Source organism: Chelonia mydas, chromosome 7 (genome assembly GCF_015237465.2).
Source record: "Chelonia mydas isolate rCheMyd1 chromosome 7, rCheMyd1.pri.v2, whole genome shotgun sequence".
Classification (NCBI taxonomy): Eukaryota; Metazoa; Chordata; order Testudines; family Cheloniidae; genus Chelonia; species Chelonia mydas.
Window position 1 is genome coordinate 38,219,462 of NC_057853.1, and position 23,709 is coordinate 38,243,170.

At 40.9% G+C, this 23,709-nt stretch overlaps 1 protein-coding gene across 23 annotated transcripts in view; it reads right to left on the minus strand.

Moving 5' to 3' along the window:
* ATG7 (autophagy related 7) overlaps positions 1-21,145 on the minus strand; it is a 327,788-nt gene extending 306,643 nt beyond the window's left edge. For 7 of the 23 annotated variants that reach the window (XM_043551497.1, XM_037905894.2, XM_037905890.2 and 4 more), the window contains exons 1-8: positions 15,113-15,251; positions 14,355-14,550; positions 13,683-13,737; positions 11,445-11,562; positions 10,287-10,364; positions 6,017-6,133; positions 2,232-2,381; positions 243-331 (exon numbers count right to left, since the gene is read on the minus strand). In XM_043551497.1, the coding sequence (XP_043407432.1) occupies positions 243-331; positions 2,232-2,381; positions 6,017-6,133; positions 10,287-10,364; positions 11,445-11,562; positions 13,683-13,737; positions 14,355-14,532 (785 nt within the window). In that variant the 5' untranslated portion in view covers positions 14,533-14,550; positions 15,113-15,251. Of the gene's footprint in view, positions 1-242; positions 332-2,231; positions 2,382-6,016; positions 6,134-10,286; positions 10,365-11,444; positions 11,563-13,682; positions 13,738-14,354; positions 14,551-15,112; positions 15,252-15,296; positions 15,430-15,539; positions 15,641-21,012 lie in introns of those variants that run through there. The other 16 variants (XR_006292251.1, XR_006292252.1, XM_043551500.1 and 13 more) reach the window with 9 other exon arrangements.
* Positions 21,146-23,709: the final 2,564 nt, after the last annotated feature.

Consider the following 23,709-nt stretch of genomic DNA (forward strand, 5'->3'; position numbering starts at 1 on the left):
GCCTTTGCCCACTTAAAATTTTCAAAAATATGCAGAAAGATCAAAATAACAAATTTCTAAAGTATTATGGAATCCCATTTCCTATTCAAGGGATCCATTTCCAACACACTCCTAGCAATTTCTTATTTTCACCTTTGCATATAGTTTTCCATATTTCAGGGGCAAAGTTAAGGTTCAGGGTGTGCTGTGTAAGTCAGATAGGCCGAAAAAAGGCCTCATCTAATAAGAGATAAAACCAATACCATTTGTGTGCTACCATGACCAGTAAGTTCCGCAGCGGCCATCCTGGATACTGGGTAAAATTGCAGGGATCATAAACTCCAACTGTCACCTGCAAACAAAACAGGCCCATTGAAAACTCTATACATAACAGCACAAGATTCACAGTAATAGCTGTCAGTGTATCTTGTTATTTTAAATGTTATGTCAGTAAGAAATCACATATGGCATTTAAAAAAGAATTAACAACTCCTACGCAACTGTGACGTATTGTATGCCATTTTAAGCAGTTTAATGCTTCCCAAAGCTGCCAGTTTTGTTCATTTTGGCCACCTAACATTCACTTGTACTTCACTGCATCATATCCATTTCCTCAACTATCTAAGCCCAAACAGGTTTTTTAAAACTGCTTAAGATGCCTACCAAGTGGTCAGATTATTGCCTTGATTCATAAGCAAGCCTTCCTGTTGATGGATGGTGGATAATCGGTATAAAAGGAGACAGGGTAATAGATGCTGGGTCAGTCAATGTAAAGGTAAAGTCACTGCAAGGGCAATCCTTTATTCAAGGATCTAAGCACAGACTCAGTTATTGCCCTCCAAACTGAACACTAAGAAAGGACTTTATTTTGTATGATACAGTCTTCTCTCATATAGAGGAAGATCCCATCTGACAGGCCATGCTTGTATCTATGATCTAATATTATTTCAAATCACACTTACGGTGCCACTTTTTAAATTCAGTCTTTAAAGTTTCCTTATTTCAAAATACCTACATAGCCACAATACAATATTTCCTTATTTTAGAAAAAGAATGGAAAAAGCAGAGGAAATAATAGGAGCTCAAATGTTATAAAACAGAGTTGAACTACTTCAATGACTATTTTAATTTCTTCCCTGTGTGTGAGATATGAATTGCTTTACAGACTTCTATTCTGCACAATTACCTCTCCCTCAGCCTCTGTTATGGAGCTTTGCTCCTCAGTAAATTTTTAGGATTATAAAGTAAGCAAAACTATTCAAGGCTCTGAGTTAAGGTTAATCAAAATAAAGAGGGCTCTGAAGAATTTCAGAAGGACCTAACAAAGCTAGGCATCTGGACAACATGATGATAAATGAAACAGATAAGTACTACGTAATGTATAACTAGCTTGGCCAACCCTTGCCTTGATGCCTTCTGCTTTATGAATGATCAGGATGGAAATTCTCTTGTGGCTCCAAGGAACGTAGAGTGCTTTTTTCGCATTCAAAAGGAGACATGCAGAGAATGATTTCCCCATAACATAAAAAAACCTTTCCAACCTCATCTAACCAACATTTAGCCTGCATCACATCTACAGGACTATGAAGGACTTAACTTTACACTGTTCAAATACAGATTTTCTTTTTCAGCAGAGTTTAAAAAGGAGCCAGTTTTTCTTGTATTATTGCTGGTACTGTGAAAGGTACAAGCTGAATATATTCATATTAACATTCTTTATTAATTTATAAAGGGATGATATATTTTTCTTTCGTAGAAGGTCACTGTCATAACATTTCCAGGTGTACTTAAAGCTAGTGCAGCATCTATAGAAATGAATTGTTGCATACTCCTCCCCTACATGCAGCATACAAGCAAATAAATAATAATATAGGTGGGCTTTGCACTTAAATAATGCTAGGTGTTCAAAGTGACTAAGAAATATTATTAACTCATCCTCATAACAGCTAAGTTTTATTATCTCTCTTTTATAGGCGGCGTAATGAGTATAGAGAGCGCAAGTACCAAATTTTCAAACCATCCACTAATTTGGGATGCCTGGACTTTTGAATACCCAGGTTGAGATGCCTAAAACTAGACTCCCTGAAGTCCAGGAGTAATCAGTGGGAGCAACTGGTGTTCAGAGACTTGACCTACTCTACTCAGTAGACAAGCACTGGATCTCAGTATAGTATTCTAGCCAGAGGTTAAACAGTTTGTACATTCAGCACAAATATTCTGGCATTCGAGCATATGTGCAGAATTCCCCTTACCTTTTCTTCTTGATCTTGGAAAAAATCATTCCAGTTTTTAAGCAGTGACACCAAAACAGACTTGTCATTATACTTGATTAAAAAGTAAGGCAAGGCTGTAACTCCTTCCATCTGGCAAAGTTCATCATATGCTTTCTGGAGCGCTTGAATCTGAAAGCAAAAAAGATATCATAACAGATGGTTGGAATTATCCTAATTCAATAGTGCTTGTGGGAGTCGAAAAATATTTCCTTTACTGAATATGTAATACTTTTTTTCTTTTAACTTGCTGAACACAAGTGTATCCATTCTAACAGTTTTTAACCATTTATTCAGTAGTTTTTTAAAAAAATTTATAACCAAGCATTTGAGAGTAATATGCAAAAGTTAAAACCATATAATCTTCAATGCAAAACAGGTAGAAGAAGCACTTCTGTCACTGCTGCAAACTGATATATGGGAAAAAAAGAAAACAAAATTACAGTGTTATTCTTAGGGCCAAAACAACTTGCAAATATGGAAGTCCCCTAAATAATAATAGTCCCACTGTTGGAGAGAGAGAGAGAGAGGGCTGAGAGCTCTGACTTGTCCTTAAAGTACAAAAATATGGATCGGATGCTGGTAAACTGATCATGATGCTGCATAATGATCAGCATCATCCATTCCATCTACTTTGGTACATCGGTTTTCAGTGGTCAGCTGCAATTGCTTCTTTATATCCTGACATCTACACTAAAACTGTACCATTGAATACCATCCCACATAAACTATGTTTTTTTCAGAGAAACAGTCTTTAGTCCTCCATTCTGTTTAAAAAGGAAGTATGAATAACCACAAAAATTAAACTCTCTTTCCTACTTTCAAAATACTCAACTGTTATTAATTAGAGAGACAAGGTGGTTGAGGCAATATCTAGAGAGATAAGCTGTAGCTCAAAAGCTTGTCTCTTTCACCAACAACAGCATGACCAATAAAAGATACTACCTCACCCACCTTGTCTCTCTAATATCCCTGGACCAAGACGGCTACAACAACACCACTACACATACAACAACTGTTATTATCCAAATTGCTATAGTAAAGGTAACCAATTCTTCTAATGCTCATTAGTAACCACCTAAAACATTCCTGTAAGACTACATCTAAACCATTTCTAGAGGTATATTTTAATTGTATTCCACTGTTAGATGATAAAATGCTTTGTGTAGTACGTTTGCGCTGTTGTACCAAGTGTCTCTCCCACATAACTCGCTATGGGGCTCAGCTTCCCACCAATTTCTAGTGGCATTAAAAGCACTTCACGGTTCAACACTAACTCACTCCAGTTAAAACAAAAGGTACAACTGAGTAACTCTACAATTTCTTTCTACCTTAGTAGCACAGAACTAACAGACTCATTCTCCCCTCAGGAGTTCCTACTTGCCCTCTGTCTCATAACCTAGTTCCCTTCTTCCCTGCACAGTCATGTGTTAACATTTTTTGCCGTACTTCTACAAATAATCCAGGCATATCTTTTGAACCAACATTTTCCTGAACTAGAAGGATGATGATGATTTATTTCCAATGAGAATGCTTTACACCAGCAGTACTCAAACTATGGGGCGGGCCTCCCAACAGAAGCATGGGAATGTGTCAAGGGAGGCGTGAGCTGTGGGGTGGGTTTTTTTGGTTAAGAGCTCTGGCTGTCAGCCCCAGGTGGCTGGCGCTTGTGCAGAACAGCCGTGCACACCCGGAAAGTTGGGATAAAGGGGAAAGCTGGAGCCTCATCGCACTAGGACTGACAGCCAGAGCCCTGCCACCTGGGTTCGGGCTCTCCCCCCACTTCTCACCATCCCTCAGCGGGAGGCAACCCCAGGCTCAAGCTCTCCTTCCCACCCCCCATGTGGGGGAGGCAGAGCTCTGGCTATCTGCCCTGGAGTGGCAACAGCAGCAGAACAGAAGTAAGGGTGGCAATGAGGCGATAAGTCTGCTGTGAAAAGTGATCCTGACGAATATCACTGTTCACATTGCCACCCTTACTTCTGGGCTGCTGCTGGTGTGGCGCTGCCTTCAGAACTAGGTGCCCAGCCAGCAGCCACTGCTGTCTGCTCTGCCTTCAGAGCTGGGTGGAGGTATATGTACTTGGGAGAGCGGGGGCGTAAATGACTACAGACACAAAAAAGGGGGGCTCGATCAAATAAGTTTGAGAACCACTGCTTTAGATTATCCTATCACCGTATTTTCAATCAAAAGAAAAAATTGAAAGGTGCAGTCTCACCTTGAGCCATCAATGAAAAGGGCTCCACCACAGTCCACACATTAAGATGAAACAGTACCATTTAAAAATACATGTTCAATTTACAAAATTCAGGTAAGACCCTTTTTAGTACAAAGGGCTTACAGTATCCTCAACATGCTCCTATAATGTCAATCTTCGTCTTTCACTATAAGATGCTCCATCTACAATCATTTTAGTCAGAATAATAAAATAATTGTTTAGCTTTTTTTTCTAGAATTTGAAAGTTATTAAAGACATAACTCTAAAGAAAACTGATTTAAAATCAATGTTATTAAATAACTGGACTCCTGTGAACTTTCAGTTTCTAACCAAGAAGCCTGAAGCTGTTGCCAAACAGTCGCCCTATTTTTTAAACTGTTTTCCTGAGACCATTCCTCTGCATGTCTACACTTTCTAATCCAGTCCAACAGCTTTTTCTTTGCTACCACCTTCTTGTCTCAAGTTTGACCTCTAGTTCATCAGTCAAATGTTTCTGCTGATGACAGAATCTTGCTATCACACCAGCCTCCTTTTCTGTCAGATAAATCATCATCCATGATACCCTCAACCACCTTCTTCTTTCCAGGACAGCCATGATGTTCTCTAGACTCAAAAGTTATTAATATATATTATTTGTACTGCAGTAGTACCCAGACATGCCCCATTGTGCTAAGTAGTGTGCAAACACAAGAAACATTCACTGACCTGAAGAGTTAATATTTTCAATAAAGATGACACACAAAAGGAGAGAGCAAGATAAATTTCTCTTAAGGTTGACCAAGTCCCTCCCCAGGCTCTGTATTCCCACCAGGCTAACAACTAGAGCTAGTTGGGAATTTTTTGATGAAACGTTTTTTCATTGGAAAATGCCAAATCTGTATAAACCAAAACCATTGTGGAAAAACACTGGTTTCAATGAACTGCCTATTTTCAATTTTTTTTTTAAATTTTTTTTAAATTGCCCCGTTTTGATATTTTAAAAACTGTTTTTTGATTCTTCTTTAGAATTTTACGTTAATTTGTAGTAAAAAAAAAGTACAAAAACATTTTTAAATGGTCAAAATTGAAACAAAATATTTCAAAATCATGAACATGTTTCAACCGACTTGCTAGAAATACAAGAAAATTTTAGATCTTGTGAAAATTTTGACTTTTTTCCCCCCCAGTATGTAGTGGGGAACTTTTTCAGAATCTCAAAAATTCTCATAAGATAGGAAAACTATTTCTTTATCAGCTCTATCAACAACCTACTCTCCCAGACCACACTGTCTCTGAAATGCTTAAAAATCTTTTGTAAATTCAATATTCTGTCCAAAGATACCAACATGAGCCCAGTCATGATTTATACTCAACCTCTTCACCTAACTGGATTGTTGCAAGAGGCAATAAAACATCAAAATGAGAATTTTATAAGTATAAAATCAATAACTCAGAAATAAACTAGCCACACTACTTAAAACTCACCAAGTTCAAGGACAAAATATGTAGTTTTACAAGCAATAAGAAAGATTGATCAGTACTCAAGATTTGACAGTGGGTGTTTGAGTACCTGAGTTGGAGAGAACCTTTCACCTAGGCAGACTGCCTGCTGAACAATAGGTATGCCATCAGGGAAGCAGAGAGCAGGGTAGCAAAACCAGTAATAGAAGCGATACTTTTTTAAATCCTAGAGGAAAAAAATATATATGAACATGTTAGAAGACAAATAATTACTAACCCAGCTAGCCACTTAAAAACTGAGTGATTATAGCACTCCCAGTTACAGCTATGGCCATGATCCTGCAAATACTTAAGCAGGTCTTTAACTTTGCTCATGCAGACCCATTGGAGTAAAGTTAAGAATGTGTGTAAGTAGTTTGCAGACTAGGGGACCATGAGAGTTGTGTCAAGGAATTACACAATAGGAAACCGAGTTAATTCCATTTTTTTTATTATTAAATATACTTTTTAATTTCTTGGCAAATATATCAATGCAGCCCCAGATCCCAAGAGGCCTCCTGGAATTTTGCAATAAGGCCTCAGATGCACGCCACACAGGGCGGGACAGCAGCCCCAACCCTGCCACAGCAGCCCGGACCCGACCACGCCGAGCAGCCGGGAACCTAGACCCTGCCATGCAGGCCAGCCTTTAGCATACAGCTGAGCTGGGCTGCAGCTGTGTGCTACTTGGGCCACATGCAGCCCATGGGCCACTGGTTGAGAACCGCTGCATCAGAGGTTCCCAATCTGTGTTCCATGGACTGCTGCAAGTTTGTGAAGCAGTTACTTACTGGTGGTCCATGGATAGATGGTTGGTCACATGAGGCTGGCTCTCTTTTTTTCTCGTTACTAAATTGCATTAAAATACAGCCAAACATACAAGAAATAACATCCTAATATTACTTTTCAATGTAAACAATTGCTGCAGTTGCCAGATATATGTTGTGTAAGGATTTCCATACAAATCAAGAATGGAAGGAGAGGTTGTATCCAAGAGAGACACTGTAAAATATTTCAGAATCCCTGCACTAGACATAACTTACTCCACTTCTACTGTTAAACTGATTTTACTAGACAGCTACACAAATCAGTTTTGCATATTCCAACTGTTTTTTTGTTTCTATTTTTGAGCAAAGCTAGAGTTTTAAATATGCCACATTATCATACATATGGTTAGGGGTTTTTTTTTTTTACTTAAATAGACCAGATAGATGAAAGCTTTTAAAATGGTCACCACAAATGTGTGACCAATGTGGAGTCCAGCCCAGTTAGAAATCACCCTCGATTTACCTCTGAACTTTTCTCTCTCCTTCTTCGTGTTAATTCCATCAACTGGGGTCCTCTCAACAAGCCCTCTCCCACCAAAGTGCTCTGTTTAATGCCATATCCTCTATCATACCACATGCTAACATGTCTTCCTTTACGACATCCCACCACTTTTTCTTGGGTTGGCTTCTCTGTCTTTTTCCTTCCATCTTGATCTGTTGGTCTCTCTTACCAACATAGCTGCGCTTTACATGACCAAAACATCCAAGTCTGCATACCCTCATTTTTTTATCCCAAAGGCTGTCAAAAGTGACAACTCTGTACAAACAGTTGTCATGAATAAACATGGTGAACTTTTCCTTATTTAAATATTCCCTTATAGCACAGACAGGCATTAAGTGAAAGCAAGCACCGTTTATGAGATCATTATCTCTGCACAGTTTTAATTTGACCTGATCTTTAAAAGATCAAATAATTTGTGCTCTAGGATATCTTTATTAAAAAGGCCATGGTTTTCTGTAATCTATACAGTGGTATCTACAGTAAATTAAGAGATTATTATATTTGAAACGAGATACACCCACACAGATCCATTCTCTCTCTCTCACTCACACACACAAAGTATACGGAAACTTGATTAAACGCATAATTCAGCTTTTATATTGGGAATCTGTAAATCTTTTAATCAGAAACAGCAGTTTAATATATTAACGTCTCATGACATTTGATACCAGTATTTTGTATATTTTTTTCATATGAGGAAAGGTTCTAACATAAAATAATCTCTTTCTGAGCTATGCCAAATATATGGAAGGTAAAAGTATCAGACTTAAAAATTAAACATTATAACACTTCTATTTTTTAGCTACAGTGAAGAAAGTTCCTTGAAGTCCAATGAAAAACAGGCAACCAGATATTTTAGAATGTATGTACTTGTAATCTGAGAAATACACCCACAATAAAATAAAGGAAACTATGGCCATAATCCTGCAAAAACATGCACACAGGTCTAACTTCAGTAGGACTATATCTGTCCTTTAAATTCAGTGCATGTGTATATGTTTTCAGGAGTGGTATATTTGCACATGCTTAGTTAGTTAGGTGAGAGAAAGCACAAAAGGCAAGAAGAAGGTGCAGCAAGCAGTAAACTTAACCTAGACATATAGGGCTAACTGGAACTGTTAAAGATACTTGGTTGAGATTTTCACAGCAGACTAGAGGATTTAGGAACACAGCTCCCATTAACTTCAATGGGAGTTGCATGGCTAAAACTTAGTTGGCTTTGAAAACATCAACCTATATTTATAATTACAATCATTTTCTCATTTTCCTCTACCTCAGAAGAGGAACATTTGTACCCAACTTAGTGAAGGAAGCTTAGTCCAGTCATCTAAACATTGCAACACATAGTATACTTGCAATGAAACATTCAATTTCCATCAGATCAACCCACCCTTCAAAGGTAGACAAATGGAGTACCGTGAAACTTACTTTGCGCAAACCCTGGTGCAGTTTCCAGAAAGGTTCTGTCTGCTTTGAACGGACAATAAGTATCCTTTCCCATTTATTGCTTTAGGTGTAGATTTTTGGCCTGCTGCTCTTCATCAACATTTTCCATTACTGTGCAGTGTGCTGTGCATCAGCGAACAGCTGCTTTTGACCCCAGCAGTGGCTACATTTCAGTTCTGCAGTGTGGTGTCACAAAAGTGACACCACAGTTAAGGCTGTGCCAAATTTTCAATTTGGTAGCAATGACAAAGTTATTTAAAAATTGTGTGTTTTGAATTGTAGAATTAATTTGAATACTCTGAAGGGCAGGAGTGGGGAGAAAAGAGAAGGGAAAAATCATCCGGAGTTTAGTTAAATCTATTCCAAAAACCACCATGTGATAAAAAAAAATTCTGGACTGTCCTACCTTTTCTTCAAATCCCTTTTAAATATAAAACCAAGCAGTCTAAGGTGTAGTGCGTGTAATTCTTTAGTATGTGTTGTCCAGGCCAATGTTTGTTAAAACTTTTAACTTGTTGGACCTGAGCAATGTTGAATCAGAAGACCTTTCTAAATTAACGGACTGTGGGACAGTCAGACATGCCCATCTGTTGATGCAAGAGAGTAGGAGATGGCCACTAAGGTTTTGCAAGTGCAGGCTGATTAAAGTTAGGGTGGGTATTGCTTTTCATTATTTGTTAGAGTTATGTATTTCTGCAGTACTGGAGGCTACGGTGGGTGGTTGGGGTGTTCTAATGCAACCTTCACTGTTACTAAGCAAAGTTTGTGTTTGTATGTGGGTTGTGAATTACTTTGGGATCCTTTGGGTTGAAAGGCAAAAGAAGAATATAAACTTGTTGTTATGCACTATTTAACTGAATGCATAGGCACCAACACTGCGCTGAGCACCCACTGGTAGCCTCCCTATCAGCTCCCCGACCTCCTTCAGCGCCTCCTGCCCACCTGCAGGCCCCGCAGAACAGAGCCTCCCCCTCCCTCATCACACCCCCCCTCTCGCCACTAACAGCTGTTTCGCAGAACGCAGGAGGCTCTGGGGAGGAGGAGCAAGCGTGCTCAGGGAAGGGGGTGGAGCAGCGGCGGGAAGAGGCGGGGTAGGAGTGGAACACTGGGGGAAAAAGAGGTGGAGTGGGGGAAAGGCCTGGATCAGAGCTGGGGGTCGAGCACTCCCTGGCACTTCGAAACGTCAGTGCCCATGACTGAATGAGCTATACTATGATAAGAGTGCTTGTACCCGTGATGAAAGAGTTGAGCAATATTCTTTTAGCACTTATTCTCATCTTCCCATCTCTCCAGCAAATTTATCGCTCAGGGAATAAGTGAATCAAGCCTGCAGGTTCTTTGATCAGTCTTGACTTTTATTGTGCTCACTTGACCCAGGAGTTTAATTGCCATTATTTATTTTTATATATGGAATCCAAGAATCCTTTACATTTGTAGAGAAGCACATGAATGTACAAAATGCAGTCTGGTAACTACAGTAGTTATATTACTATTTTTCACTGACATGGTTCATTATTATTTGTGTTTCACTATTCAGAGAGTATGGAATAAATTGCATTACTTACTGCGAAAGTCAGAAGCAGGAATTTGTTCAAGAGCATGGGGTTTTCAAGGGCAGTCCCCGATTTTATCGTCTCCCATATCTGTCAGTGGACCAAAAAAATCACAAAAAAACAGCATATGGAGAGATTCATTCATCTTTCCTTCTTCCATATATGTTAAAAGCTCAAACTAATCATAGACAAGACATGTAGGGCTATAAGGGACTTCAAGAGGTCATCTACTCCACCCCCTTGTGCCAAGGCAGGATTAAGTAATATTCTCAGTAATTTAGGCAAGACTTTTTCCTACTTAATTCATCCCATGCTCTAATAAATGCTCACCCCATAAGCAGGCATTTCAACAAAGCTCTGGTTTGTCCTGGCGTCTTGGGAATTACAAATGACAGTTCTACTCTTATAGGCTTTACATTTCACTTTCATTCTGCCAGGTAAGGATCAGAAGCACAGAGCTCATCCAGAACTACATCTCCCATATGACAGACACAGCCTATACCAGCAGATATCTAGGCTTAAATTTTGAAGGTTTTACATAATTTCACATAAAAATGTTAACAATTAACATGTTTTTCCTACAGCAACAGTCCCTCATATGGATGAATCATAACCAACACAGCAGCTTTGGATTGGTTTGTTCTCCTAGATCTCTCATCCTTGCGATATGTAGGGTACTGAAACTGACAAAAATCCCAGTGGCAGGATCACAAGCACAAAAAAGTCTAGAAGTGCAGACAGGTGGCATGCTGTGCAGAGTTAGAAACAAACCCAAATGCAGCCAATTAGTTCATTTTTGCATTCATTTATTGTATATTGTGTGATTGTTATGATTATTCATATACCGGGGTCCTCAAACTGGGGGTCGGGATCCTTGAGGGGTCGCGAGGTTATTACATGGGGGGGGGGGGGAGGGGGGGTTGCTGAGCAGCACTCAGCATGGAGGTTACTGAGAACCATCATCTAACTGTTGCTGTCCAGAGGTGATCAGAAGCAAGCAGAAGACACTAAACTGCCTCCTCCAAAAGCAACTGTATCCCAAAGCCAGGGTTAGATGGGTCAGTGGGGGATGATAGTCTCTCCACTGCCTGGGACGCAAACTGCAAAGTAGTTCACTAGCTTTCCCCAAATCCTATTTTCTCTGTAAATGTATTTAATTGTTATCCTCACCTCATTTGCTGCTTTTTCCAAAAGTGACTTCTTATCACAGGATTTGAAAGATTCAAAAGTGTTGGTGTTATATAACGTTCCAACAGCAGGACAGCAGTGTGCTGGGGTGGCAGCATTCCTAGACAGGAGACAAGGACACTCTTGGAACCACATACTAGCATTTTTGCCAGAGCTTTCATTAACAGTAACTAATGGGAACTCTCACATTAAGCTCCAAGGATGCAGAGTTTTCCAAGCAGAGTGGTGACTATATACATCACAATGAGGCAGAAGGCGAGTCAAGGACAGTTCCACTTAAAATGCTTGCAGGCAGTTACAAAAATGTGCTTGCATTCAGGGACAAAAGAGACATGCAACTCAGTAATTATTAGGATGACTTGATCAACTGAAGGCTTAGAAATGCAGAGTACACCTCATGACACAATGACAAATGCCACTGTGGTATTGGAGATAGGAAAGAGCTGGAAAATATTAGTTTTATACTTCTGACAAAGATTATGAAGATCGACAGTCTTGTGTGTACGGTTTGACCTGCCTCAATGAATTCCTCTCAACTTTTCAAAAGCATATGAGAATTCTGCCTTTTAAGAGTATTCCCCAAATACTCCATTAAGTGTTTAGAGCCTTTAAATTTAATTTAGACGTTTTTATGCTGTACTTCAGATCCCTAATAGAGGTGGAGATGCTTTGCCCCGATTCAGCAAAGCACATGCTTTAGTGCTTTATCGAATGGGAATCAGCTTAAGCACCTGATTAAGTGTATTGCTCACTGAGCGTCTTTTTAAATAAAATTACTACTATTATTCATAAAAGCCTGCAAGACATTCCTTGCTTACTGCATTTTCCACATCATGGCAGTTACTCACTTATCTCTAGAAGGTGCAAAGAGGTTCAAATGTCATAGAATCATAGAATATCAGGGTTGGAAGGGACCTCAGGAAGTCATCTAGTCCAACCCCCTGCTCAAAGCTAACTAAATCATCCCAGCCAAGGCTTTGTCAAGCCTGACCTTAAAAAATTCTAAGGAAGGAGATTCCACCACCTCCCTAGGTAATGCATTCCAGTGTTTCACCACCCTCCTGGTGAAAAAGTTTTTCCTAATATCCAACCTATGTCACATTATGTCACATCATAATGTAAATTTTCCATGAGCATTATGATTTTCAGTGAAGAGCCCCTTGGGGAATCTCTGGGATAAATACATCTTTTTTAAAAAATCAATTTTCTTTTAAACTTTAAAAAAAAAAAAAAAAGTGATTCAGTTAAGAGTGGTACATTAAAAATAAAGACATCCCAAAGTGAACACAAAACAACATTAGTACTAATGTTGAACAGTTAAAGTCAGAAAATCCACAGGTTTTGTTACCTATAGCAACATTAACTAGACAATGTTCCTTATAGATATTAGTGTGTTTTATTCAATTTCTTTACTGGTAAAATTTATTGTTTAGTAAATTAGGCTGCAATACTGCAAATACTTTATGCTTGCTTCATTCAATGGATGTGAGTAGTTCAATGACTTCCATGAGACTGTTTACATGAGTAAAGTTGCAGTGTTTGTAGGACCAAGGCCTAAATGATTATCAGAAAATTATAAATATACAGGACATGCAACTTCTGCATAATTTAAAGCCAGAAGAGGCCATTTTGATCATGTAGTCTGAATTCCTGCATAAAACAGGTAGGAGAATTATTCCACCCAGTAATTCCCACAGTAGAATTCTTCCTCACTGCATAAGTGAACACTTGGTTGTTGTAATATTGCCATAAGAAATTAAAATAGCCCTGATATCAAGTTACAAGTTTGTTAGGTTCACTCCCTCTGGGGCACTTGGCATTGGCCACTATCAATAGACAGGATACTGGGCTGGATGGACCTTTGGTCTGACCCAGTATGGCCATTCTTATGTACATACAATTTTTGTTTTCCACAATTTTCTTCAGTTCCCGATGTTAAACAGTGTTTTCTGAGATGATTTTGTTGTGTTTCAATGTGACATTTACAATCTCCTGCAGACAAATAGTTCCAGTGGTAGCTCCTATCTTTTCAAAGTCATTAGTGAGGACAATTGTGAAAATCAAATTGAGATATCAAAATGTGGGTAGATCCTCATTAAAATTCTGCTAATACTCTTAGAAGATGCACACCAAGCATATTCATAAGTGATTCGTCAATTAGGTGTAACTATATTATCCCCCCCTTTTTTTTTAAGCTGCAAAATCACATAAAGTACTTACACATCAAAGGCACTAAACTCCAATGTTAAACGAGCTGGTAGACCAAAAGGATCACCTGGACAAAAACAAAGTTTCTTTTAAATAACAGCAGCAGCAACTATGTCACAATAAAAACAACAGACCAAATATCAGACGGGTAGCCGTGTTAGTCTGGATCTGTGAAAGCACCAAAGAGTCCTGTAGCACCTTATAGACTAACAGATGTACTGGAGCATAAGCTTTTGTGGGTGAATACCCACTTTTTCAGATGCAAGAAGTGGGTATTGTATTGGAGCATAAGCTTTCTTCGATGAATACCCACTTCTTGCATCTGAAAAAGTGGGTATTCACCCACAAAAGCTTATGCTCCAGTACATCTGTTAGTCTATAAGGTGCCACAGGACTCTTTGGTGCTTTCACAGACCAAATATAGTTTCCTGAACCAAGGGTACAATCCTGCTCCCATTGAAATAAATATGAATAGAATAAGAATCTCTAGTTTTTCATATAGCCACAGATTTTTTATATATATATATACATACACACACACACACACCTCATATCTTTTTTCTGTCTTATGACTGTGGAATATTTTGTACACGTAGTACAAATTCTTATAACAGAAATATAATTAAACAAAAGACAACGGGAGAAAATCTGGTATGCCTAATAAAAAGTTCAGTTTTTACCTACCATTATAATAGTAGCCTTTGATACCTTTCGGAGTCTCATCTAATCTATACTCATTGAGTTTCTTCTGTGTCAGCTCATGCCAGAATCCCGCATCCAAGGCACTGGTGAAGGGAACAAACTGTAGCTTTGGGATTTCAGGTTCCAGAGGATTATGTGCCTCACTACCAGCAGTTGCCATTATTTTATACAATTAAAGCTGTTAAAAACAGACAAAAGTTCTGTGAGAAGAGTCATTCCTCATAGCTACTTATAGAGCTGATTATGTTGGCTTTGGAGGTTTATTTTAACAGTGTTTTGTTTTTCAAAACCTACAGATGTCATTTACAACAAATACACAAAATGACAAAATCTTTAGTATACTAGCCAAGCCCTCTCTCTATGTAAGAAGCGAGAAATTCATTTGCGGAAGAGGGGTGTGCGTGTGTACACACACACACACACACATATCCACACACACCCCTTCTGTAAATTAAGTTCTCGCTTCTTCGGGAAGATTTTTTCTTCAACATGCTCATTCAGAGCCAGAGAGACGCAAAGACAAAACTGGTCTAACTAAACCTAATAAACACCAGATTCAAGGGTGGCCAAAGCACACTCCAGAAATCACATGTGGCCCAGTAGCCAGCGCCGGCCTTGTTGGGGGGGCTGCGCGACCGCCCAGGGCACCGTGCGCGGGCGGTGGGGGGGCTCCCTCTACAGAGTGTCAGAACAACAGACACCCCCCGCCCAGCCCGGCTCCGCCCCTCAGCCCTGTTCACCTCCGCCGCGGTCCGCCACCATCCCCCTCGCCGCCTGCCCCTCCGACCGCTCCACCTCCGAGTCCGCCCAGCTCCTCCCCCAGACCCCCTCGGCCACCATCCTCTGCTCCGCCTCCTGCCCAACTCCTCCCACAGCCCCGGTCCGCCAGCACCTCCCGCCTGTCTCGCCTCGCCCCGCCTCTACCTGCCCCAACTCCTCCCCCATCCTCCGCTCCGCTCCGCTCCCATCACCCACTGCGCTCCGCTCCCAGCCCCGTCCGCCATCACCGCGCCCCGCTCCGCCCCCGGCCGAGCTCCACCCCCAGCCTCGCCCGGGGCGCCATCTTAGGCGAGGTCGGCCCAACGTATTTAAACAATTGGCCTGTTTTCCGCAGCGTAGCACCCATGCGAGCAGCAGCTCCTTTCTTCCATTTGCTTCTGCTGTTACCATGAGTGAATGTGCTCGAGTCAGGTGGAGACGGGTCTAGCGCCAACAAAATCCAAGAGATGGGTGACAGAAGGGAAGGTGGAATAAGAACAAAAATCACCTGGCAAGTAAAGAGCCAGCCTGCAGCCGACTGAAGTGTCCCTCTCCCCGCTCAACCGCGCTTCAAAGCGTTTGGCCACCCTGATAATCAACATAGCTGTGAAGTGTTGCCAAAAGCCAGTTCTGAAACAAATTTGATTTGGATGGGGAAGAAACACTCCCTACCTTTGATTAATATATTTCAACATTTTGTCTTAATTGAGTGAAATTAATTTAGCAAAACCTACAAATAGCAAGTCTGAAAAAAAGCTTAGTGTCCACCCTTCATTCATTTGTGAATAAAACAATCAGTTCCGAAAAATATTTTGCTGACTGCTATAATGGAAGACTTATCAAATTGGAGTTATACCATACAACCAGGGATGTTTACATTTTAGAAGGCCTTTATCCGCTTTTATTTGGCACAAACTTAAAATTTTGTAAAAATGAACTGTCAAAAAAAGCAAACACTAATGTTTTCAGAATTTTACACTAATCTCCCTGAAAACAATGCTTAGTCAGCAAATAAACATTCCCCCCCTCCAAACCTAAAACAAAGTTTACAGCACTAAGAATCTCAAAGTGAAGCAATTTTAGAGGGAAAGGAATGTAAATCTGACTTTATTAACTTTCATATTCTAAACTGAGGGAAATGTATATTCTCAACTAAGAGCTCAAATAATGACAATTTGATTTTTAATGGGCTTTCATTTGCAATCATGGTGTATATAGCATAGGTGAAGACGTACTTATAACAATCAACTTTTAAAACTGACATCTCTTTAGCCTCCTGCTGGGTACCAACCTGAAATCTAATCTAGACCAAAAAATAAAGTAGTATGCCATCCATTGAGCCCCTCTGCCAGTGTCTGTGCTTTTACAGTCATACCAACTTATTTTTACATATTTTTCTTTCCCCCGTTTTAACCCAAAAGCCCCACATCAAGAAGAAGGGAAACTGATAGCAGAATATACAGAGTTAAAGGTGAAAATGATTGTATATTAAGCTGTTGTCCAATGCACATCGTAAACAGACTGCAAAAAAAATTTGGTTTTATTCTTTCACTTATTGTAATTTAACAAGTGTGTAAAATATTTATATGCAGAAGTGCAATTTTGAGATTGATAGTGTCCCTTTAAATGCTGAGATAAAGTGGATGTGGTAATATAACCCCCCCACACTCCTTGTCTCTAATATCGTGGGACCAACATGGCTACAACAACACTGCATCAGTGCTGGGTTTACAATGGTGCCAGTGGCTCCATGGAGCTGGGCCCGTGCTCAGAAGGGGCCCTGGCCTACTCCGCTTGCACTGCGCCGTGAGACCCCGCTCCTTTCCCTGCCCACCACTTGGTCCTCTGAGGGCTCCTCTCTGCCCCCTGGCCTCACCCCCCTGCTCCTCTCTGCCCCCTGGCTGGACCCCAGTGCACCCCAACTCCAGGCAGTCTCTGCTTCCCACCACCTGTGGGGCCCCATCTGTCTCCCCGGAGCTGGGCCACCTGGGACTGGTGCAGAAGCCTGGCCAGTCTCAGCCAGGTGGAGGGGACGGGACAGTGTGGGGGACTTGGCTGGGCCCCTCCAGGCAAGGTGTCTTGACTGATTGCGCCACTCCTGAAGGGATGGAGCAATTCCCAGCCCCGGGGCCAGCCCTGGCTGTGCTGCCGGCTCAGCCCAGCAGACACAATCACCTCCCAGAAGAGCCAGTGAGTGCAGCCAGGAGAGAGGGTTTGGGGGAGTGGGTCTCTGGGAGGTCTGGGGGGGAGGGGAGTGTTAGGCTATGAGGGGGCGGGAAAGATCTGTGTGTGTTGGGGCACTAGGGAGTGGGGGTTCTGTGGGGGCGCTGGGCCGTTGTGGTGGGGCCGTGGGCAGGGGAGCATCGGGCATGGGTTGTGTGCAGGGCCCTGTGCATTTGTGTGTGGGGAATCTGGGGGAACGCTGGGCATCAGGAGTCAGAGGGTGTTGTGCAGGGGGGCTGTATGGCGTGACATGGGCCTGCCCCAGAGGGGAAGGAGTAGGCTGGCAGCACAGAGCCGCGCAGGCCACTGTGTGTCTGGCAACTGCTGGGTGGAGTGGGGTCACCCCTGCCATGCCATGCCCCATTACCCCGGCTGGCCCCTCGCTCTGGGGACTGACCTCCCCGCGCCATGCTCCATTGCCTCCATGGGGGCCCACAAATATGTTTGGCGCCAGGCCCACACAAGGTTAATCCGGCCCTGCACTGCATACGAACTTTAAAGGCAGTCAGCTATCCCACTGCCCCAGTTCTTTCTAGCTACTGTGCAATATTAACTGCCTATGACTATAGAGTTGATCAAGAAACAGAATTTTCCTCCTGCTGTAAGGAATTTTGACATTTCCAAATTAGCTTCCATTATAAATCATAATGGAAAGTGAAAGTATCAAATTAAAAATCCCAAGCAGTTAAGAATTGTAAATGTTGAAATGAAAAACATAATTTTGTTTTTAAATATTGACTTGAAATAAAAATATTCATTTTCATTCTCCTGATTGGAAAAATCAGAAAATTGTCAAAATCAACACTTTCTGAATGGAAAATGTTTTGTGCGAAAAATTTCAGCTAGTTCTACCTATGACCAATTGTCGCATTTATATCACCTCCACAATAGTCACTATTTTCAGATTTATTGTGAGTTCTTCTAAGTCCCTACTTCCATCTGGATCCCATCTAAATTGTACTTTTATGGCCTAATTTTCTTTCTTCTGTTTTTACAGCTTTTCTAGGCATATCACTTTATTACTATTTTTGTAGGTTTTTTTCCATAATAAAGAGGACCTGAAAAACGCACTCACTACTAGAAAATGGTCATCCTCCCCTGCTGAAAATAGGAGCCGAAGCCCTTAAGGTTGTGAAAGATGACCTTCCAGACACCAAATGTAAACAGGCGTAATGTTGTCTTCCTGAGTCTTCAGGCAGAGAGTGCCTCTGTTGCTGCTCACAGATTTGCCAAGCAGTAACATGAAATTAACTAGACTCTGGTCTGTCTTCCAGCTATTATTCAGAACTCTGGTGAAAACAACTGAACTGTAAAAATAATATCAGTTTTATTTCCTTGCTGCTACATGGGAAAACTATGAGCAGCAGCAAAACAGGTGTTGAGGAGGAAAGCAAAAAAGAGGGTGGGCATGGGGTAGAGCAGAGACCTCTTTCTTTTCCATTCCACTGCCGTGGAATAATCTTTGTAATAAAAGTAGCATTATCACATTCAGTCACAGTAAAGAACCAGCGCTGCTTGAAGCACAACATAGCAGAACTAATAAAGGTTATTCCCTATATGACATTTCTAATTTATAAATGCAGGGTAATTCTTTCTATATTAGCCAACTGGGATACAGAAGGAAAACTTGAGATGTGTGCATATCATGGACCCTTAAGAATCTGTGTAATAAATGTAAGTGTTATAAATACTGAGTTTTGGCACATTCTGCAGATAAGACATAACCTTACATCTGTAGGAACAATAACCACAATATCATTCTTAATTTAAGAGCAGAAAACAATTGAGGAATGTAGCTAGGTGGTGTGGCTCCCCACCGCCCCGGAGAGGGTCGAGCCCCTCCAGACACCAGGAGTGGGCGGAGCCAGGAAGCTCTGAGCCCGCCCCTCAGAGGTACTGGCGGCGACCCAGAAGTAGAAAGGCGGGCCCTCAGAGCTCACTAGAGGACCAGCCTCCGGGGAGGCCAGACATAGCCAGCCTAGCCTGCGACTGGGAAAATCCTGCGGCCCCAGGTCCACGCCAAGACTGGCCGGACCTGCCCTGTGCCAGCTATCCAGTGGAGTTGCCGGACCTGCCCTGCCCTGCACCAGCTATCTGGGGGAGTTGCCGGACCTGCCGCTAGTCCCCTGCCCCGAGGAACCTATGGTGCTGGACCCCCTGGAGAACACCACTGTGATCCAGGTACCAGAAGGAGGGGAGTTAGGAAGTAGCCTGGGGACAGCCGACCCTAGTCTGGCTGTAACTCTGCCAGAACCCATGTCAGTGTGTTGCGGTCAGGATCCCTACTGACCCAGCAGCGAGTCGTTTGCCGCTGCTAGGGCCCCGGGCTGGGATGCAATGGAGTGGGCGGGCCTGCGTCCCCCCTGCCACCCAACTTGTGGGTGGCAGTCTCCCCCTCTTCCAGGTCCTTGGAGGCCTGGGCTAATTCACACATGCTGTGTTGCTCAGCCCCAGCCTGAGGGCCTGAGTTATTGACTGTTTGTTGCCCTTCCCTGACCCAGGGCCTGGGCCTGTTAACACTGAACTATTTGCTCAGCCCCTGCCTGAGAGCTTGAGCTACTGATTGTTTGGTACCTCCCCCTAACTCAAGGCCCGGGCCTATGGTGCTCGTTCCAGTTACCGCAAGGGCTGCTGAGGGAGACTCCGGTGGCCGGACAAATTCCCCCTAAGTCAACTGTGTGTAGCGAGCTGGTGTGGCTCCCCGCCGCCCCGGAGAGGGTCGAGCCCCGACTTAGCCCCTTTACAAGGAAGAATATTCATAGCTTTGCTGTACCCCAGAAGCAGATCTCCCCACAATTTCAGTTTCTTATGTTTGCCATTTCTCCTGATGTCTACCACTATTGGCACTAAAATGCAAATATCAAAGCTATAACCTGTAACCTTTTTTAAGTTGTGTGTTCCATCTTTAACAATTTAGGTAAATTAAACAAAATCATTGTAATACAAGTTAATGAAACCACAAAAAAATAAGAAAGATATAAAATAGACATTACTTTTAAAAAAATATATTTTATAAATCTCAGCAATTACTTTACAACCATGATAACTGAGTTTGCTTTTATTTCAAAATCATCAGCACTCAACCCACCTAATGCCACAATCATCCTGCCACTGTCAAAAGCACTTATTCATATCTTTTTGTATCAAAACTTCCTTTCATCAAATTAATACCTCACTATTTTCTAAGTAGTTTTCTGAGCTCTCTTCCATTTAAGTTGTGTATCAACAGTGCAAAAAGCTTATAATCAAAATACCAAATAGAAAAATCTTTAGATCCCCAATTAAATTGAAATAAATATTTTTAATGAAAACATAGCAATAATTAAGAGATTAAGGGCAGGTTTTTAAAAGTATACAAGCACTGTTGGTTTCCATGGGAGTTAGGCACCTAAGTAATTTTAAAAATCTAGCCCTAAGTTTAAGAAGCACTCTTCTTTTTCTTCCAAAAATGACACTTTGATTATACAGTATATTCTCACAGGGCCATATTGTGTCACTGATTTTTCACAAAACTCCCACTGACTTATGTGAACAGATCAATGATCCTCGTCCAACACCATCTCCCTACAACACTGCAAGGAGATGCTCTGTAGTTTTGTTATATCACATCTTTGTTCAGATTGAACAATTTTCTAGTTTGTGGACCCCATAAACTCACAGGTGCTGACAGCAACAGAAAGGCTTCTGTAAGGTTCTGAGTTCTTCTCCCCTTCAGTAGCTGGTCTGTAAAGGCAGTTCCTTCTCCAGGAGAATTTCTGAAATCTAACAGAGCTAGATTCAGAAAACCACAGCTACACTTTTCTTTGCGCAACATCTGTCTCGTGCAAAGTCTTTCCGGTCTGTATCATGCACTCAGTTATTCTATTATTTCTAAATACAGCAAAGATGTAACACTAAATCGTATCTTCCTCTGAAATCATGCAATCCCCTTCTGACCCATTGAGGTCAGATTCAGCATCAGATGTGATTTCTGCCAGGGTTTCAAACATTATGTTCAGAGTATGTATACAATCTCTCTCTCTCTCTTTTTCTCTCTAATACACGTACATGCACGCACACAGTTTACTCTTTACAACTGTTCTTCCTTACTTGTTAGTAAGTTTTGAGGGGCATCCTTCTATTTGGTTTTGATTTTTTTCTCATTTCAGATTGAGAAAGCTGCATCATTCTATTTATAGTGCTCCACACTATATTAATTTTGTGAAAACATATAGGACTGGTTTCAGAGTAGCAGCCATGTTAGTCTGTATTCGCAGAAAGAAAAGGAGTACTTGTGGCATCTTAGAGACTAACAAATTTATCTGAGCATAAGCTTTCGTGAGCTACAGCTCACTTCATTGGATGCATTCCGATGAAGTGAGCTGTAGCTCACGGAAGCTTATGCTCAAATAAATTTGTTAGTCTCTAAGGTGCCACAAGTACTCCTTTTCTTTTTACATATAGGACTGCATCATTGCATTTATGTATTTTTAGCAACAGCTAGATTTTTTGGTACCATAGATAAGTCTTATTTAATAGCGTCTCAAATCATTTAATGTTATACAGCAAGGTTTAATATCTATATATCTATATCTTAGTTTTAGACATTCTAATTTTGTTAGAATGTGGGTTTTCTATCATACTATGGAATTATCACTATCAAGACAGCTTTACTTCATTTTGCATGGTGTACCATAGTGTCTATCTGAATGATTTTTTTTTTTTTTTTGGCCTATCCCATCCTTTGAAAACCTAGATATTTCTTGGGCACATGGTTACCACACATGTGTAATTTGCTAATGTCATATATTTACGCCAAACACTATTACTTGTGATTTGTCAATCTCTGTGCAGCAAATATCAGAACAGAGACATCTAGTGGATGGTGCATACACGTACTGGGAAACTCTTTTAAAGAAATAATATTAAACAACCTCTGAAATGTCCCAGAAAAGTTTATTTTAAGAATATCCCAAATAAAGCAACCAGGCATCAAGACTTTTAAAAAAATAAATTCAGGTTTAATTCCTTAACACTCCAATTCAGCAAGGTACTTGAAGTAAAAAGGCCTATTCCCATGCTGGAAATTAGGCACACGTTAAGGACCTTGCTAAATCAGTCTAAGAATGGCTCATCCTATAGATGTTCTACAGTAATAAGCAAGTATTAGTTTACTCAGCCTAGTAGTAATAATAATACATCTGTGCTCGAGTACTTATTCCTCCAGATACGGATGGATACAATTTAATAGGATGGTACAAGCAATAACATTGAAAGTAATTCATTTAAGCAACGTACAAAGCCTCTGCAAGACATTCCTTTCCATCTTGACTTGTGTTATTAACAACTCCTTTTAAAGAAATGCAAATAGTTTTCTTAAAGGGCCTTCAGAATCAATACTGTGAAAAGTTTTTTAATAAGTTATAAACCAAATAGAGATACAAACTGAAGTTTTCCCCAGAAATTTATAGCATACTGAAAAATGGAAATTTACCTATTTAAGGTCTTTTCTACATTCATGACATAATTAAATTGACTTCCCAACCACTACATCCTCTGCAACTAAAGATGTTTGATTACAGCCACCAGATGATCCAAACACTTCTCCAGTTAAAAAGCTAGTATTTTGACAAGGTGCTGAAGTCTTGTGTGTTTACAGGAACACCACTGATAGACCGTATGTATAAGACACACTCAGCTTTAAAGTCAGATTTTGTAAATAAACCAATTTATCTGTTATTAGAATCATAGAATATCAGGGTTGGAAAGGACCTCAGGAGGTCATCTAGTCCAACCCCTTGCTCAAAGCAAGGCCAATCCCCAATTTTTGCCCCAGATCCCTAAATGGCCCCCTCAAGGATTGAGCTCACAATCCTGGGTTTAGCAGGCTAATGCTCAAACCACTGAGCTATCCTTTCCCAATGTTTTTAAGTGTTGTAGTAACACCCAATGTTTTTAAGCATGAAAAAACATCAAGTTGTCACTTTTTGCATTTCTTTCAACTTGTCTCTAAACTCAGCAATGCCAGTCTCATATTCAAGTTTTCACTGCTGCAAGATTTGGGCCTCTAACCTGGCATGGCTATGTTTGGTTAATTAATTTTTGTTAAAGACATTTTAACAGTGGAAACATTTCTATTGAACCTGGATTTTATAAAAGATTTAGACATTTTAATTTGAAAATAAATGTAATTTGACAGTTTGTGGACAGGCTGTGCCAGGGGTAGCTTTTAAGATCTGCAGATGAGGTCTGAAAGAATTCCTCCTGGCTTCTCCAACCTAGGCCTAACTAGGCCCAACTCAGAGCAGTGCTAGGAAAGTTAGACACTGACTCTGTATCGCCACCTGCTGTCTCAGAGTGGCACGCTGAGACCTAG